Source organism: Mauremys mutica, chromosome 13 (assembly GCF_020497125.1).
Source record: "Mauremys mutica isolate MM-2020 ecotype Southern chromosome 13, ASM2049712v1, whole genome shotgun sequence".
NCBI classification, from domain to species: Eukaryota; Metazoa; Chordata; order Testudines; family Geoemydidae; genus Mauremys; species Mauremys mutica.
In genome coordinates, this window is record NC_059084.1 from 3,096,582 (window position 1) to 3,113,462 (window position 16,881).

Here is a 16,881-nt window from a genome sequence, read left to right on the forward strand (position 1 = left end):
CAGTGGGAGTCCTGTCCCTGCTCTGAGTATCGCGACCTGGGCCACAGGGTCACAAAGCCACACGGATTTGGTTTAACATGGAGGGGCAGCCAGGCCAAAACTGGGTGGTGCCGCAGCCCCATGCAGCAAGTCATAACCCCGCTTGGTGTGTGGCCCTCCCAAATGGGGGGGGGGCAAGGCAAACTACCCCTTTGCCCTGCCCCCACCTGGCCCTGGATTCAGGGGGCCTAGGACTCCTCCTAGGACCATGTCTAGAGTGACCCAGTTCTTCTGCCAGCTGTTTTCCCAGCAATGACTCTGCTTATTTGCATGGGGCTGCAGTTTGATCCCTCTGTTTGATATTGTTTGTCTCCTTTCGCTTTGGGGACTTTGAGGGCACTTTGTAATCCAGGATGTTTAGAAGGATTCCTGCTTTATCTCAGCTGGGAGCGAGGAGCCGGCTTGGTGGCTGGGGAAGGAGGTTTCTCTGAAAACATCCACTCAATGTGCTGCGGCAGTCAAAAAAGTGAAGAGAATGTTGGGAATCATTAAGAAAGGGATAGATAATAAGACAGACAATATCATGTTGCCTCTATAGAAATCCATGATACGCCCACATCTTGAATACTGCCTGCAGATGTGGTCGTCCCATCTCAAAAAAGATATATTGGAATTGGAAAAGGTTCAGAAAAGGGCAACAAAAATGATGAGGGGTATGGAACAGCTTCTGTATGAGGAGAGATTAATAAGACTGGGACTTTTTGGCTTGAAAAAGAGACGACTAAGGGGCGATATGATTGAGGTCTATAAAATCCTGCCTGGTGTGGAGAAAGTAAATAAGGAAGTGTTATTTACTCCTTCTCAAAGCACAAGAACTAGGGGTCACCAAATGAAATGAATAGACAGCAGGTTTAAAACAAACAAAGGAAGTATTTTTTCACACAACGCACAGTCAACCTGTGGAACTCCTTGCCAGGGGATGTTGTGAAGGCCAAGACTATAACAGGGTTCAAAAAAGAACTAGATAAGTTCATGGAGGACAGGTCCATCAATGGCTATTAGCCAGGATGGGCAGGGATGGTGTCCCTAGCCTCTGTTTGCCAGAAGCTTGGAATGGAATTGGTGATTCCCTGTTCTGTCCATTCCCTCTGGGGCACCTGGCACTGGTCACTGGTGGCAGACAGGATACTGGGCTAGATGGACCCTTGGTCTGACCCAGTGTGGCCGTTCTTATGTGGCTGAATTCTTGTCCTAAGCACTCCAGCCTGTGTGCTTGGTCTTGTACTAAACATCCATTGTCAGCACCATGCCAAGGTATTCTAATGTTTTGCTGCCCAGGGCACACCCCCTCTCTCCTCCGAGTGGCAGCTGGGAAATCCCCCCATTTTGATTTGCCATCCCTGGAAACTGGCAACAAGGGTGATTGCTCTGTTTGCCGCCCCTAAAGCTGGCTCTGCCCATAGTCAGGATCCATTTGTAGTGACACCGGGCGTTTGCAGGGGATATGTCAGCTCTTTTCTTAGCTCACTCCCCTAAACGCCTGGCAATCCTGCTGCAAGCTTGGTGGGCCTCGGTTCCCTGTCTGTGAAATGGGGATAGCAACCCTTCCTTTGTCACGTCTTTGCAGATTGTAAGCTCTTTGGGGCAGGGGGTTTTCTCCTCCTGGGTGTGTACAGCATCCAGCCCCACCCTGGCACGCTGCATGATCAGCAGAGAGAATGACCTTAACCATTGCAGTGGTGTGGGGGCTGGCCCACTGCCCTGTGCCCCAACCCTGCCCCATTCCAACCCCTGCCCCAAATCCCCAGCCCTGCCCCGGGGGCGCTGCATTTCCCCTCCTACCCCTCCCGAGGGGGGAGAAGTGCAGCAGCGGCGCGCTCGGGGGAGGAGGCGGAGGTGACCTGGGGGGGGAGCGGATCCTTTGTCCCCCCCCCCCGGGTTACTTCCTGCAGCCCTCCCCGCGCCCCCCACTGCCGCAGCTCTCCTCTGCTCTGCCCCCCACCCAGGGTTACTTCCTGCAGCCCTCCCCGCGCCCCCCACTGCCGCAGCTCACCTCCGCTCAGGGCCGGCTCCCGGCTTTTTGTGACCCAAGCAAAAAAAGAAAAAAGGAGCCAGAGTGCCGCCCCTTGGAAAGTGCCGCCCCTTGGAAAGTGCCGCCCCAAGCACATGCTTGGAGCGCCGGTGCCTAGAGCCGGCCCTGGGTTTAACCCCCGAGGAAGGAGGCCGGTCTTGCCAGAGAGAGAGGGTCCATCTACCCTGCAGTCAGGAGGTGTGATTGCAGCTCAGGCTTTGCTCTAGCTAGGGGTGGCGACAGGGGCTAGACCCGCCGGGGACCCTGAGTCCACACTCAATCAAAGCTTGTGCCTACCCGACCTGCACTCACACCTCCTGACTGCAGTGTAGACAGAGCCAGAGTGAGACGCCCTGTCCAGGGCTGGTCGTGCCCCCTGCAGAGCATCCTCGGTCCAGGTCACGAGGGCTTCTCCTTTGCACCTCGGCCCACATGGACAGCCAGCCTCCTAGCTTGCCTTGAGGAACGCCACTCTCGGGTTCCCGGCTCCCTGACATGCCTTTCCCACTAGCTTTCCATCAGACCCCCCCGGCCCCCTCCCCTCCCCTCCTCTCCAAGGTCCACTCGTCCCCCTTCTCCCCCCGCCGGCTTTTCAAACCACTCCTTAGACAAACATGGGGTGGCAGGGCAGGGGCCCAAATTCCTCTCCTTAGCTCCCTGTTTGCATTACTGCTGGGATAATTACCCAGGGCACCTAACAGGCACTATCTGATGGGCAGGAGGGGGTGGGGCTGGCGGTGATGCTCCCTGGTAATTAGCTATAGCACCAGGCCAGAGGAGTGGGGACACAACCCCAGATCCCTGACAAGAGCCGGCTGTGCCGCCATCTGCCACAATCCCCTCGGTGCTGCACCAAGACGGCTCTGTGCCTCGCTACACGCTGCTGCTTGGCTCACTGCTCCCTCCCGCCTGCCCCGCGCCACCGCTGCGTTCATCCCCTCTCTGCTTGTCAGACAACAACTGGCGTATTTCCTGCACCCCGGGCCAGGCGGGCACAACGCTCTGCCTGGGTATTAAATACACCCCCCCATGGGATTGCATCACAGCAATCACAGACCGTGCGCCAGGCCCAGCCAGGCTGTGCCAGCGACGTGAGTGGATTTGTGCCCACTGACACCAGGGGAGAGCTTGGCGCATGCACGCACCATCTAAACAGCCAGGTGTGGCCCCCCCACACTCCACCCCCACCCCCAGGCAGTGCTGCTGGGCCCAGGGGCTGGAGGGGGGAGGGGGAGAGGGGCTGCGGCAGCTGTGGGCACCAGCCAGCCTGGGGTGGGGGTGGCAGCCGCGGTGGGGTGACTCTGGGTTCTGGGGAGCGTGGAAGGGGCGGGGCGGGGGTTAGCCTCCCCCAGCCCATGGTTCACGCGCCACCCATGATGGTCAGACCACAGGTCCATCCAGCCCAGTCTCCTGTCTCCTGACAGTGGCCAATGCCAGGTGCCCCAGAGGGAATGAACAGAACAGGGAATCACCAAGTGACCCATCCCCTGCCGCCCACTCCCAGCCTCTCGCTAGCCCTGCAGCCACAGAGGCCCCAGTCACTGAAAGGTGCAATGGATCATTCCAGGGGGCTGCGGCCTGCCCGCCAGCCCATGAACGGGGCTCTGCCTCCTACAGACTCTGCTAGGCCTCCGGGGCTCGGCTTCTGGCTCCCTGTTGGCTTTGTTGGTCCGGGAGCCACAGACGGATCCACACGGTGGGAGCTGGGCTCCTTGCAGCAGTTGCACTGTCCGGCAGCTGCCCTGTCCTGGGGACGCTGGATTTCATGTTACTCAGACCCCAGCCCTAGCTCCCTGGGGCACTAGAAAAGCCCACCAAAAATGCAAACACAAATATTGGAATTGCAAACACTTGACTTCCCCTGCGCTGGGAGCAGCTAGACTCATCCCTCCTTCACTGGCTCTGCAACGGGGACATAACCCTCCACCACTGCCATTGCTGGGGTGTGTGTGTGTGTGTCTCCTCTGCTGCAGGGCCCCTGCCCCGCTCCCGCCCGCTAACCCATATGGAGCAATCTCTTCCTCCCCTCTGCTGCCTAGAGACAGGCCCCAGCTGCAAAGTTTGGATCTGGATCCAGGCGTGAATTTCCCCAAAGTCCCGGGAGGTTCAGAGCCGGGTTTTGGTTTGGCTCATTGCAGAGCCGGGGGTGGGGGGCATAGCTGTGACATGTGTATCTGCGTTGGGATCACAGCTCCCCGAGGTTCACTCAGGGGAGTCTGGGCTGCTGAGGTCCGGTTCAGCTCACTCTAGCCACAGAGTTCACATCCTGGTGGGAATTTCTCCCAAGCCGAAGGATTTCCAGCTCTGGGGTTTGGTTCAGCCCTGGGGCTCACCCACGGCCCCCCAGGAAGGGCTTGGAGCTCACCATCCCTGGGCAAAGGGTGCTGCTCTCCCCGTCCTGGCCTTACTCCACTGAGCAGACGAGCAGATCGTGCCGAGAGGGAGATGAAACCCTGTGTTCTCACCACCCCCTACCCCGGCCCTCGCACCCTCCGAGATGCTCGGCACCGTGGTTCCTTCTTCCAGCCGGCAGTTTTGTGGGGTTTGCTGCCCTCCTCTGTGTATTATGCTGAATCTTCCCCTTTATTTCTGGCCAGCCCAGCTGGGTGAGTGTCACCCACCCAGCCACACTAAGAGCAGGCCACCCGCCTGCAGCATGAGGCATGGTGCTAGCTTGGGCCCCGAGAACCTGCTGGGCCCAAGCCTGCTCCTCTGCATCCTTTGTAACCAGCTGAGCCCTCGCCACAGCTCCCCGAACACGCCTGAGATCGGCCCTGGAGTTAAAATAGCCCCAGCCGTGGCGCCTGCCTCGCCCCAGGCCTGGCAGTGGAGCCCAGCGTGTGATTAATGACACCTGCTGCGGTCAGCGCCAGGTTAGTTTTAAACCACGTCCCCCGGGGGCGAAAGGGCCCCTTACAGCACCAAGCTGTCAGAGACGAAAGGACTGAGCCCTCCCAGCCAGGGAGAGGGGCATTAATCTCCTTCTGTCTTTTCAGCTGACACCCCAGGCCAGGTTTCCAGTGAGGCTCACCCTGCAGAAACCTGTGGGATTGCACGCCCAGTGCTGGCTCTGCCCTTCTGCACAGATATCAGGGCGTGGTGCAATAGATGGACAGTGCTGGTAATCTGCACCCACAGCGACCCAGCTGGCCCCCAGTTTCCCTCTGGTCGCAGGACCCTGTCAATACCACCCGGGGGGGGGTGATTTAAAAACCAGCCTCAGTTCTCAGTGCTTGGCCATTCCTGTGGATTCCTGTCATTTCACTCAGACCCCGGTCTGCCTTTTCTCAGGCAAAACGCCCACTGATGTCATTGGGCCAAATGAAACCCCACTGATGTTTCCGGGGGATGAATTTGGACCAGGGAATTTTGCCAGAGTAAGGAGTGCAGGATTGGGTCCTCGTCAGCCCAGACTTTCTCGATGTGCCTGGCCTACTTCTGCACCCCTTCCCTAAACACCTTTCTCTCTCCCGATAGTCTGTTGTAAACGTAGGCGCCTTGGGCCCCTCCGAGCTACGTGTGTTCAGACAGTCTTTCAGACCTCTCTAAAATTAGTGTCTACATCTCACAAGCTCATGCACCCAATTACACGGCAGTATGGGGCACTAGATGTGTACATGGCCATGAAAACCCAGGATGCGCCTGCGGTCGTCACGGTAATTGCACACCCAAATGAGGCACATAGGGGCATATGCAGGGGATTGGCCCAGGGTGGCGCTGGATAACAACATCCTCTGTTTCCTGCGTGTTCCTCAAAGCAGCTGCGGGTTGGAGTTCTCCTGCAGTCCCATACAGACTCGGGTTGGGCTGCACAGCAGGTCTGGTTCTGACCTTACATCCACTCATTTTACACCTCCAGGGAGTCAGGCCTTGTTTACCCTGCTGTAAGTGAGGTCAGGATCTGGCTCCAGATCTTTTAATGACCGTTTCATAAGCTGTCAAGAGTCAGCTGCAGAGCACGCACGTCACTGATTTATTGGGCAAGTCTGTGCCGCTTATAAACCTATAACGACCTTGTTTCAGGGGGCAGCCACGGGCAGAGTGCCCACCCTGCCTTAAAGCCTCGTTCCTGCCTGTGTTTTCAGAATGACGTGCTGAAAAGCAGAGCTAAGGGAGGCTGGCTGAAGGAGCCACTCACATCGGTGAGAGAAATCGCAACCAGAGGGAACAGCTGGGTCATGGGTTATAGACCTGCAGAATCAAGTGATTCTGCTTTGTATGGAGACAACTCAATGGAGATGGCCACTCGCATGAGGACGCACGGGGACAAATTCTGCTCTCCATGATCAGCCAGCCTGGAACTCTCCGCTAACCACAGCAAAGATGCTCAGGGGAGAAGCGACGCCTAGTACACCCCAACCCCCCAGCAAAGCTGGGAAGTGGCCCAGAGTCAGAAGTGAGCTGCAGGAGAATGAAAGGCATGGAAGCCAGGGGATGAGGGTTGAATGCTTGCAAAAATGATCCTGCTCTCCAGCATCCGCCTGCAATCCTCAGAGAGGGTCTAGCTAGCCACGTAGGGGGAGCGGCTGTTTCGGGTGGAGTAACTGGTATGAACCTGAGAGTAAACATTCCCCTGGTGAGACCCAGGATGGTTGCACCTGATCATTCAAAGCAGCCTCAGTCACTGCCTCATGTCTGGGGCAGGGCGGAGTCCAGCGGCCTAGGGAGGGCGCTGGAAAGCACTGGGCCTCAGCAGACCCTGAGCTCAGCCCCAGTCTATATCAGGAGAGTGCATGTGCCCCATGGGACGGCACAGCCAGCTCTGCTGTGCTTCCTCCCCTGTCAGGGTGCAAGGCAGGAGCTGTCTCTATGCTCCCCTGTTCACAGGGGGTTGCACTGTGCCCCTCCCAGAGCGGGGTGTGAGCAGGGGGCTCTCTCTTCCCCCAGCAAACCTGGGGCAAGCTGCACCAGGGCCAGAATGGACCAGTAAATAAAATCCGGAGCTTGCTGAAATGTTCAGCAATGCAAACAATTGCCAGATTCCTCCCAAGCCCGGCAGACAGACACAGGTGTGCGGGAAATGCTGCTCACCGAGGGCTCCGGATGCCCCAGCCACGCAGGGTCTGAGCGGTATCCATCCACTGGCAGCTCCGGATGCACTAGGCAGCAGCAGTGACTCTGCTTCCAAACTGGGGGAAATGTGAAAACTAGCCCCTTCCGCCATGCCCAGCTGTGCCTCAGTTTCCCTACCTGTCACATGTGGATAACATCCACCTCATGATGCTGTTGTTTGGCTTCTAACTTTAACCACGCAGGTCTCTGCAATCTGCCACTGGGAAGCACCGGAGCATATTATCCAAAGTGACCCCCCAGGCTCCCAAGTCGTCAATAAACCTCTATAAGAACTTAGTTTCAATTGGAGAAACAACATATACAGTGTTAATAGGGTGACCAGACTGCAAGTGTGAAAAAGCGGGATGGGGGTGGGGGCTAAGAGGTGTCTTTGTAAGACAAAGACCCAAATATTGGGACTATCCCCATAAAACGGGGCCATCTGGTCACCCTAAGTGTTACTAATTCAAGATGCTGAATTTAGGCACAATCCAATTTGGCTCCATTTGGCTTCTCTGCTGGGTTGATGTGCGCAGTAATTGTGACATCCGATAAACTGGATTATTCATCCTGGAAACTGCTGAGTTTATGAGCTATGCCTGAGTTATACAACAGAGTTTCACTTCAGTTATTAATCAGGCCAAGCAGTCATTTTTAGTGCTTCCCAGGCTACAGAGCGAGAGAGACGATCCTTTAAATACTACCGAAGCCATCTGCTATTCGCAGTACAAATATGCTGCTCGGGAACAGGAAGCAGGTGAGGATCCATTTGCTGGGGAATGATGGCTCAGGTCTGTGCTGGAAATAGGCATAACGCTGGGGACACGGCATAGCAAGAGCAGAACCAATGGCATCCTTTGGTGTGATTAGAACTGGGGCAACGGCAAAACTGTGGACACCAATGGATTTTATTGGCTGAAAATAGGCAGAGACTTGGCATGTGCATGAAACCATCCATTCCCAAATTAAACAATGTGGAGGCCAAGCAGTCTATGCGGTGATCCAAAACATGCCAAATGTACAGCTCCCAGCACATCCAGGCTGTCACATGGTCTGAACCCCAAAACACACCCCCTGATGGGCTGCCTCCAGCTCCCATTTCAGTCAACAGCGAAACTCCCATGGACTTTGAGGAGAACAGAATGGGGACCGGCACCGGCTGCTGCCACCGTTCCAAGGGTCAGACTGGGACAACAAAAGTGAAGGCAGGTGTATTTCGTGGACGGAGGCACAGCAAAGATCAGGGCTATTCTGAGCAAATGTGTCTCAAAATGGTGCCCTGCAGGTCTGCAGGGTCTGACAACATTTGACTTCAGTGAGACGGTTCACGTGCATGGCTGTTTGCAGGACTGTGGCCCTGGAGATGACTGGGATGAGGTGCCTAGTCACAGGTCGCCAAGGGATGAACTTCACTTGAGCTTCCTTCGGCCCCTGCAGTTAGTCAGGAGCAGGGTGCAGAGAGTGCCTGCTGGGGAGGCTCCTGGGGAAATTCTCTGCCTTCAAAGGGAGCTGACGCTTAGAAAGATCAAGGGCAGGACGAGCTTTTAACGGTTTGGACATATTGAACCAAATGCTGCATCATCACCCCCCCCCCCGGACTTCAATTCTTCTCCCAACTGCACCTGAACTGAGCCGGGGGCTCCAGCAAGGATGTGTGGGAAATGGAGCAGATTTGGCCCTAGGCATCTAATCTGTCAACAGAGATTGCAACAGAAGGGGAAAAAATGCTGGAGTCAAAGATTTCCCGTTACATGGCCTATGTTAGCAGCAGGGGTTGTTCAGGGCTCAAACGCTACCAGGAATATTTCCAGAAATGTGTCAAGACAAGACACTGCCTGCCCCATCCTGTCGGCCGTGCACAGTCCAGCTGGCTAGCAGAGCATCCTCACCAGCTTCATTCATCTGCCCCATGGGGGATATTTGGGTTGGCTGCTCCTCTGGGCTCTGCGTTGGGAGCTGTAGGAAGAGAAAACTCTTGCTTTCTGCAGCAAATTCTCCAGGAAAGCACATGGAAAACAGCCTGAAGGAATCTGCGGGGTTATAGTAGCAGATGGGAATTTGGAGGAAAGATTTGCACTCTGAGGTCAGGCCCACAAGGGACAGTCAGGATGATTTAGAAGCTGCACATCAAACACGCTCTCACACACCGAGCTTGTCGGCTGTCGGGCTTTTCCTACCTGAACCGGGGATTAAATGCAAAGGGCGCAATGCGGAGAAAGCCTCATTTGCATATTACTCTACAAGCATGAAGTAATTCAGCGTCATCTGCAGCAAGGGAGCGGTAGGGGAGATAGTAGGAAAATCTCTCTTACTCCAAGGGTGGTGAAGCTCTGGAATAGGTTTCCAAGGGAGGTTGTGGAATCCCCGGCATTGGAGGTTTTTCAGAACAGGTTGGACAAACTCCTGTCGGGGATGGTCTAGGTTTGCTTGGTCCTGCCTTGGTCCTGGGGGAAGGACTTGTGACATTTCGAGGTCCCTTCCAGCCCAACACGTCTCGAATTCTCTATCCCAGAAAACAACCCCAGGCCGCACGGTGGCCTCGGTTACACTCACGCGTGCGTGTGACTGAGTGGAGGCCGAGTGCCCCGCTGGCTGGGATGCCAGGCTTTCTGAGGTGAGAGGCGAGCACAAAGGGCAAGGGGGATTAGCGTTATCATTGCTCTCCCAAGTGACCCTTCTGTGTCCATTCCCTTCTGATGCCCTGGAAACTTCCTAGCTGGTGTAAACTTTGGCCCACGTTGTGTGAATTCCCTGCACCTTTCGGCAGGTCTAGTTGAAAGCCCAGAAGGGTGACTCCTTTCCCAGAGCTCATGGATTCCTTCCAGTGGTTCCACTGAATGCAGTTCTGAGTATCCTTGTTCTAGGTCGACCACGGCCTCTGCTCCCACCCCCAGAGGCTGGAGTAGCAGGCTGGCTCGGGAGAGATGGAAGGGCTGCACAAAGCATAAAAGCAAAGCAAACATAAGCCTTTCCCACCGCTCCCTGGGGACCATTCATCCTGGATGCTGACGGCGCAACCTTCCTACTTCTCTGGCTGTAGCTAGTCAGACCTGGGCACCCTCCCCCGCACTTCCTTGTGCTCTGAAGTCAGTCTGCGGAACAGATCACACCTTGCAGCAAGGAGCGAGAATGTCTCCAGTTCCCTTATGGAAACTTCTCGGGCAGGAAAGACCAGAAAGGAACATTTAGGCATCAAGAAGAGTCTTAAATCAGTGACACTTCCAAAAGCCAGGGCCCCTGACTGGAGCAGAGGGAGACGTTCCAGCCACTCTTCTTTAGCCTCACATAAGCACCTTGCCTTTATCGCTGTTTATTTCCATTTCCCCCCCGATTGTGGTGCCCAGGATATTGGCCGATACGGGTGAGACGGCTGCAGACCATGTAGCGACACTGATCTACACCCCCCAGCTCATGACCTGACCCTCGGGATCAGAGCCCTGGGGTGACAACATGCCCATTATATTGCCGGAGATGGAGTTACTCAGGCTTACACCAGAGCTGCATTTAGCCTCAGAGCCGTTTTCAAACACAGGCTGCTAAATAGGGTGTCCAACTCCCACACATACCAGCAATTAAGGTTGTTAACGTGTGGCACTTCCAACCAAGGATCACACTTTAATGTCCTTAGTAAACTCAGCGTCACAGTCCCTCTGGGAGAGTTTTTGATTTAGCAGCCATCGTAACGGGAGGTGAATGGCAATCTCGCCACCAGCATAGCTTTCCTCCAGCAGGGGGTGCTCTGAATGGCTTTTGGCAGATCCCAGAGCAGTAGGACTGGAAGAGAGTGAATTTTACACCAACATTGTGAGAGGAAAAGTCATTTCCAGCCAAAAAAACAACCTCAACTTTTCGTTTTGAAATGGTCAAAACGGGACTTTGCAGAAATTAGCAAAAAAAATGTCCAAAGTGGTTTGGATTCAGGTGATTGGTCGAAACTGACCCTTTCAGAAAATTCCTGACTAGCTTTACTTGGAGCTTTGCTGCCGGCTGAGGGCCTGGGGCCTGCACAGGGTTCTGGGTGGCTGCAGGGGAAACGAAAGGGAGCAGGCCCTGACCCCGGCCCAGAGCATGACACGACAAACTAGGGTGAGCTCTGCGGCTCAAAAGCTTGTTTCACCAACGGCAGTTGGTCCAATAAAAGATAGTCCCTGCCCCACCTGGTCTCCCAAACAACAAACCGGCTGCAGTTCAAAGGCACCAGCAGCACCGAGCATGGAGGGGGAATCCCCAGGGACCTGGCCAGCGTAAAGACAGGCTCCACCCACATCATGCTTCTGCTCCAGATCTGAACTTCCGGAAAGTCTGCAGTGGGGGGGCGGAGAAGGGGGTTGCTTCAACGCGCTGCAGCAATGTGTCAGGCAAGACTGGCGCTGGATTTCCCCAGCATTCAGAGGCTGTTCGGCTCCAAGGGCTGATCTGTGCCCTTCGCTAGCACTGGCCGTTTTCACCTGATACTGCAGAGGAAGGGAAATGGCCTCTGATGTGACTAGCCGTGCTCAGGTCGCTATGTGGGGGGCAGATGTGATCAGTGATCACAAGGGGACCGCAGTGATCACAAGGGGACCGCAGTGATCAGCTGGTGCCTTGATGCATGAGATTTCATGCCCCTTAACTGCAGAGGTTGTTATTGCTGATAAAATTACCCACCTGGACACAGTATTTGTGTCCCTGACCTCCAGCAGCTGTGAACTGCGCGCTGGGTGAAAAACGATTCCCTTTATCGGGCCACTGCTTTCATCGAGGGCTCACTTGTTCCCGTGCTCTGGGGCAAGGTAGAAATGAGGGTCTGATCAGGCTCCACTAGGCCCAGCATCAGCTCAGATATATCAGCCCAAGTGCCCTCTACCTCTTCTCCTTGTCAGGCTTAGCAACCCTGGTCTTTGCAACCCTTGTCTGGTGTCTCTTATACACCAAAGCACTGGTTTCCATGCCCTTCTCTGGAGCTGTTCTATTTCAGGTATGTCTCTCTCCCAGTGAGGCAGCCAAGGCGGGACGCTGCGGACTGTAGGGTGACCAGACAGCAAATGTGAAAAATCGGGACAGGGGGTGGGTGGTAATAGGAGCCTAAATAAGAAAAATACCCCAAAATCAGAACTGTCCCTATAAAATCAGGACATCTGGTCACCCTACGGGACTGCCAACCCCAAGTGCTCAAAAATCTTGAGTTAGCCCCCTGCCCCGTCATGAGAGCGGCTTAAAGGTCAAGAGCTTGCAGAGAAATAAACGCTGGGTTGGTTTCCTTTGCATCCTGATTTGGAGCTGTTGGGTCACTTGGGGGAGGACACGTTTTCTGCAGAGTAACGTGGGAATAACTGAAAGATGGGGAAACCCAGAGCGGCTAAGTCCATCCTCTCACACAAACCGGTGAAGGCACCGTGGCAGGAATGGCAGAGCTTCACAGCTGCTCCTGAAAGAGATCTAGTGTCTTTCTTCAAATGTGGGGCTAGCAATGTGGGTGGGGGATCCCACAGCTATGCAAGGCTCTTTCCTCCCAGGGGTTCCTGTAGCCGCACTGGCTGCTGGGGTTAGCGCTTGGGGCGGGAGCTTGCATGTCCGGCTATCCCTCTCTCTGCAGGCAGTCCTGACGGTGGCATTTCAGAGCTGCTCTCAGATACTCTGGTCTCTTCCCCTCACAAGGGCTGCAATCATCATCATAACGACAGGAGTGACCCTTCCTGCCATCGATTGACTCAGAATTAAGAACTGTGCGCACAGCTGGACCGTGTTACACTAGCCGATTGTTTCTGTTAGCCAGCCGTCATTCCAGCCCCGTGGCTTGTCTCACGCCCCTTGTGTGTCTTGACTTGTTGATAGTAAGTGCTTTGGGGCTGGCACTGACTACGTTTGTACAGCACCTAGCACATTGGGGCCCCAACCTGGGCTCTACCTCAATGTAAATGCTCACGGTTCTTATAGGACAACACATTCATGTTGCCCTTTTCATCCAGAGATCTCATTGGATTTTACATAGGACCATCGTGTCTCAGTTAAACACCCTGCTGCCAGTTCTCGTGATCTTATTGCAAGTCCCGCGATCGATGTGTCGATTCCAAGGCCAAAGGGGACCACTGTGATCATCGAGTCTGACCTTCTCTACAACACAGACCAGGGACCTGCCCTGAAAACATGCCCAGAGCAGATCTCTTTGACAAACATCCAAGCTAGACTGAACAATGGCTGGCGATGGAGAATCCACCGCGGCCCTTGGAAAACTGTATGTGTTGTTTTTCTTCAAACCCCAACTCCTAGAATCCGGTGATTATGTGAGGCCCTCAGCTTGCTTTTCCTTCCTTTTTGTGGCTGCAGAGAAAGGCCTGAGATTTAAGGCTGAAAATCCAGAAGCCAAATTAAAAGGATCCAAATTGTATATTTAAAAGAATGGTGATTTTGAAGCCACTCTCATGATTTTTGCTTGTTTGGGGTTGGGATTCTGTGCATAATTTGGCCAAGCAAATTAGTGGCAGAGCCAGAAGTGCCCCCCATCTCTGCTCAGCCCACTGCCCTTGGCCTCACTGCCCCCGGAGGGAATGGGGAGCAGGCACCCATGATGTGAAGCAAACAACCTGCAGTTTAAAAATGGATTCTCCAAGTCCTGATCGGGTCAGTGAGCAAAGACACGACACACACACTGAAGGGTTTAATATATTTATTTACTAGTAAACAAACCAACCAGCTGCCCTTTCGGATGCAATGCAGGGTGATACATAAACCCAAGTTGTTAGAATCCTTGATGCCTTTGAATGTTGCTTCCTCGTGGGAAGGTAAGTGTTAAATCTCAAGAATATCTATATTTATTTATAAGTAATCAGGAAATAGTACTAGCCAGTCCTTACTTGACAGCGACACCTCGTGGTCACTAGTAAAATGACACACGAGGCACTCCCTATAGGAAAGGGTTGGCATTGTTTAGCTAACCTTTTGTATGACAAAAAATTAGCAACATGTTGCCAGTGACCTAAACACATGGCTGTTACAATCCCATCATCATCAAAGTTTGAACCACAAATTGCTATGTACAATACTTTTATTTAAACCAAAATTCTTATTTTAAACTGGCATAAGAAAATATATATATATAGTGAGAGACATTTTAAATACATTGGTTTTCTAGAAATAAATTTCTATATTTCATATATATATAATATATATTTATTTATATAGACAATAAAACCTAATTTGCCAGAATCACAGAAATGAGTTAGAATGCTAGACGGCATCTGATGCTGCTAGAAGTTTAGGGTGGGGGTGTGGGGACTTAGGGTGACCAGATGTCCCAGTTTTATAGGGACAGTCTTGATATTCGGGGCTGTGTCTTATATATGAGCCAATTACCTCCCACTCCCATCCCGATTTTTCACACTTGCTATCTGGTCACCCTGGATAGGGAAGGACCTAAGGTACAAAGCCTCCATCTGGAGACAGGGCTGACCATTTCCAGAGTTTTTTGGAGTGCGAGTGTGTGTGTCTTAGATCTAGTTTTGGTTGGGTCCCAGCTCTAGCTTGTTGCTAGGGCAGCATTGTAATTCTTTCTTTCTTAGCTGAAATGCTATAATGTCCCCCGTGTAATGTCCTCTTCCCACCATAGTCTGGAACTCTGCCCTAACAGATCTTAATCTGGTACCTACACCACTCTGAGGGGCGGGACTCTCAGGACAGTCTGCTTTGAAACATCCTGAGCTCTCTGTTGATGAAGAGTGCGCGGAGGTCTGGCACTGGAAAGTGAGAGCTGCTGAGCTGCCTATCTTCTTGCTTGGGTTTTGTAACACCTCAAATCTCTGCGAGAGTAACACGCATATTTGAGGAATTTGCAGATACTGTCAAACCCCTTCTGCACACCAATACGGCAGGGTCCCCAGATCCCCACAGGGCGAGGGCTGGACTGGCCACTAAAGGGGCAGAGTTTGCCTTTCGTGCAGTGAAGGATCCAGAAGCTCAGATCCTTCTCTGGCACTTGGGTAAACTTTCCGAAGTGGGTGGGCTGGGAAGCTTCCATCTCTGGTGGTCACTCAGGCTTGCCTCCTAGTCTCGAATGGCAATAGGACAAGAGATTTACTTACAGAATTTCAACTCTCCAGACTCTCAGTCCAATATTTCAACCAAGTTTGAATCCCACGGTAAAAATGAGGGACAGTTCGGAGTCTTGCAGGAGAGCAGGATTCTTCTACTGCCCCAGTTTGTCCGTGGGAGGAAATCCCCCAGCCCTTACGCAGGGAATGGGACTGGTACCTGAGTAAGGCCTGCGGGACTGGATTCTGGGGCTCCTTATTTGGAGTCCTGTGCCGCGTGCCAGGTTTGCAGTGCCAGGGCAGCTGAGGGCACTCGCCACCTGGCAGGACCACAGCCCTGGGGAGGAAGATGGAGCATGGGCAGGACCTGGTGCAATTCTGAGATTTCCAGCCTGGGGAATGTCCCCCTTTTTCAGTCACTCGGCTCTCCCCCGCTTTTAAGCTCACGGATGCAGATGAGATAGACAGCTGGCCCCAGGAGAGAGCCAGCGCTATGCGTAAGCCTCCTCCCCACACTCACCCCCGAGCAGGGGTCTGTGGGAGCAGCAGGTGTGGAAAGAGTTGGAGGGAGAAGGCTGGGCGGCTTGGCACGGGGGCCATTCAGACCACTGCGCGGCCACGTAATTGGGCTAAAGGTGCTGGGCGGGAGCTGGAGGCATGGCCAGCTGTGCTGTAATGTAGCAATGATGGGGCTCCCCAAGAGAGGCTGCTCCCCACCTCCGGTTATGGGCCAAAGGGCGCGGTCCATGGCCGGCATTCTGCTCCGGTTCCATTGGGTGGGTGGGGGAACCCGCCACATAAATCCAGTCTGCAGGCAGGGGACGAGCCTGCCGGGGAAAGGGGAACCTCCCACCAGTCAGCTCCAGAAGAGCTGGTGAAGGCCCCGTGTCCATCAAATGTCCTGCTGGCCGTTTTTGCCGCGCTGGGTGATGGCACCGCACGGGATAACTTGCCCCTTTGCTCTCAAGACATTCCCCATCTGTAAAGGAGGAGGCTGTTCCATGCCGGACTCGAAGCTCCTCTTCCCCCGGTGGTGCAGGCCCCGCTCGGCGCGGTTCCATAACTCTTCTCGCTGGGCAGGTAGCTGAGCCAGGGGTGCAAACCCACCACGACCCAGCCAGCGGCATTTTCTTGCTCGCTGTCACTGGCTCCCTAAGGCAGCTGGCTCTGGTTGCACCAGAGAAGGAGCTGAACTGTGAGGGTGCATCAGGGTAGGGGAGAAAACAGAGCTTTGCTTTCGCCGTCGGGCTGCAAGAGGAAATGTTCCACAGGCCGTAAACAGCCTCAGAAGAAGCACGTAGGGCTGTGTGTGTGTGGTGGAGGGAATTGTGCAATAGTCTCTGGCTGGAAAAGGTGGAAAAACGAACGCGGAGAAGGAAATGTTGCTGAGACCTCAGGATGAAGAGCTCCTTTGTGCCCCACGGCGCTCCCACGGGGCCGCCCCCAGTGCTACCTCCCGGAGTCCCACCTGGGAGGATGCTGGTTAGGTGCAGGCCAGCGAATCTGCCTTCTGCTTCTTTTGTTTCTTTTCCCTTTTCGTTTTCTTGATGGTCTCGGGCTTCTCTGAAACACAGAAAGGGTCGCTCGTTGGCTGGGAGCCGGGAACGCTTCGAAACCTGCTTTTACTTCTCAGCTCACTGCGGTGAAAAGAGTTTGTTTGGAAAGGGAAATTCCCTGTGCAGGGAGAGAAGCTAGTGATTGGAACAGGAGACTGGGAACCCCACCCCTCCATCCAACCCAGCAGGACTCCTGGGTTCTCCTCCCAAGTCTAAC

General features: G+C 54.2%; 1 protein-coding gene across 1 annotated transcript in view; it reads right to left on the minus strand.

Moving 5' to 3' along the window:
• Positions 1–13,795: 13,795 nt before the first annotated feature.
• RSPO4 (R-spondin 4) overlaps positions 13,796–16,881 on the minus strand; it is a 30,178-nt gene continuing 27,092 nt past the window's right edge. The window contains exon 5 of the mRNA XM_044984618.1: positions 13,796–16,671. Within this exon, the coding sequence (XP_044840553.1) occupies positions 16,592–16,671 (80 nt within the window). The 3' untranslated portion in view covers positions 13,796–16,591. The remainder of the gene's footprint in view (positions 16,672–16,881) is intronic.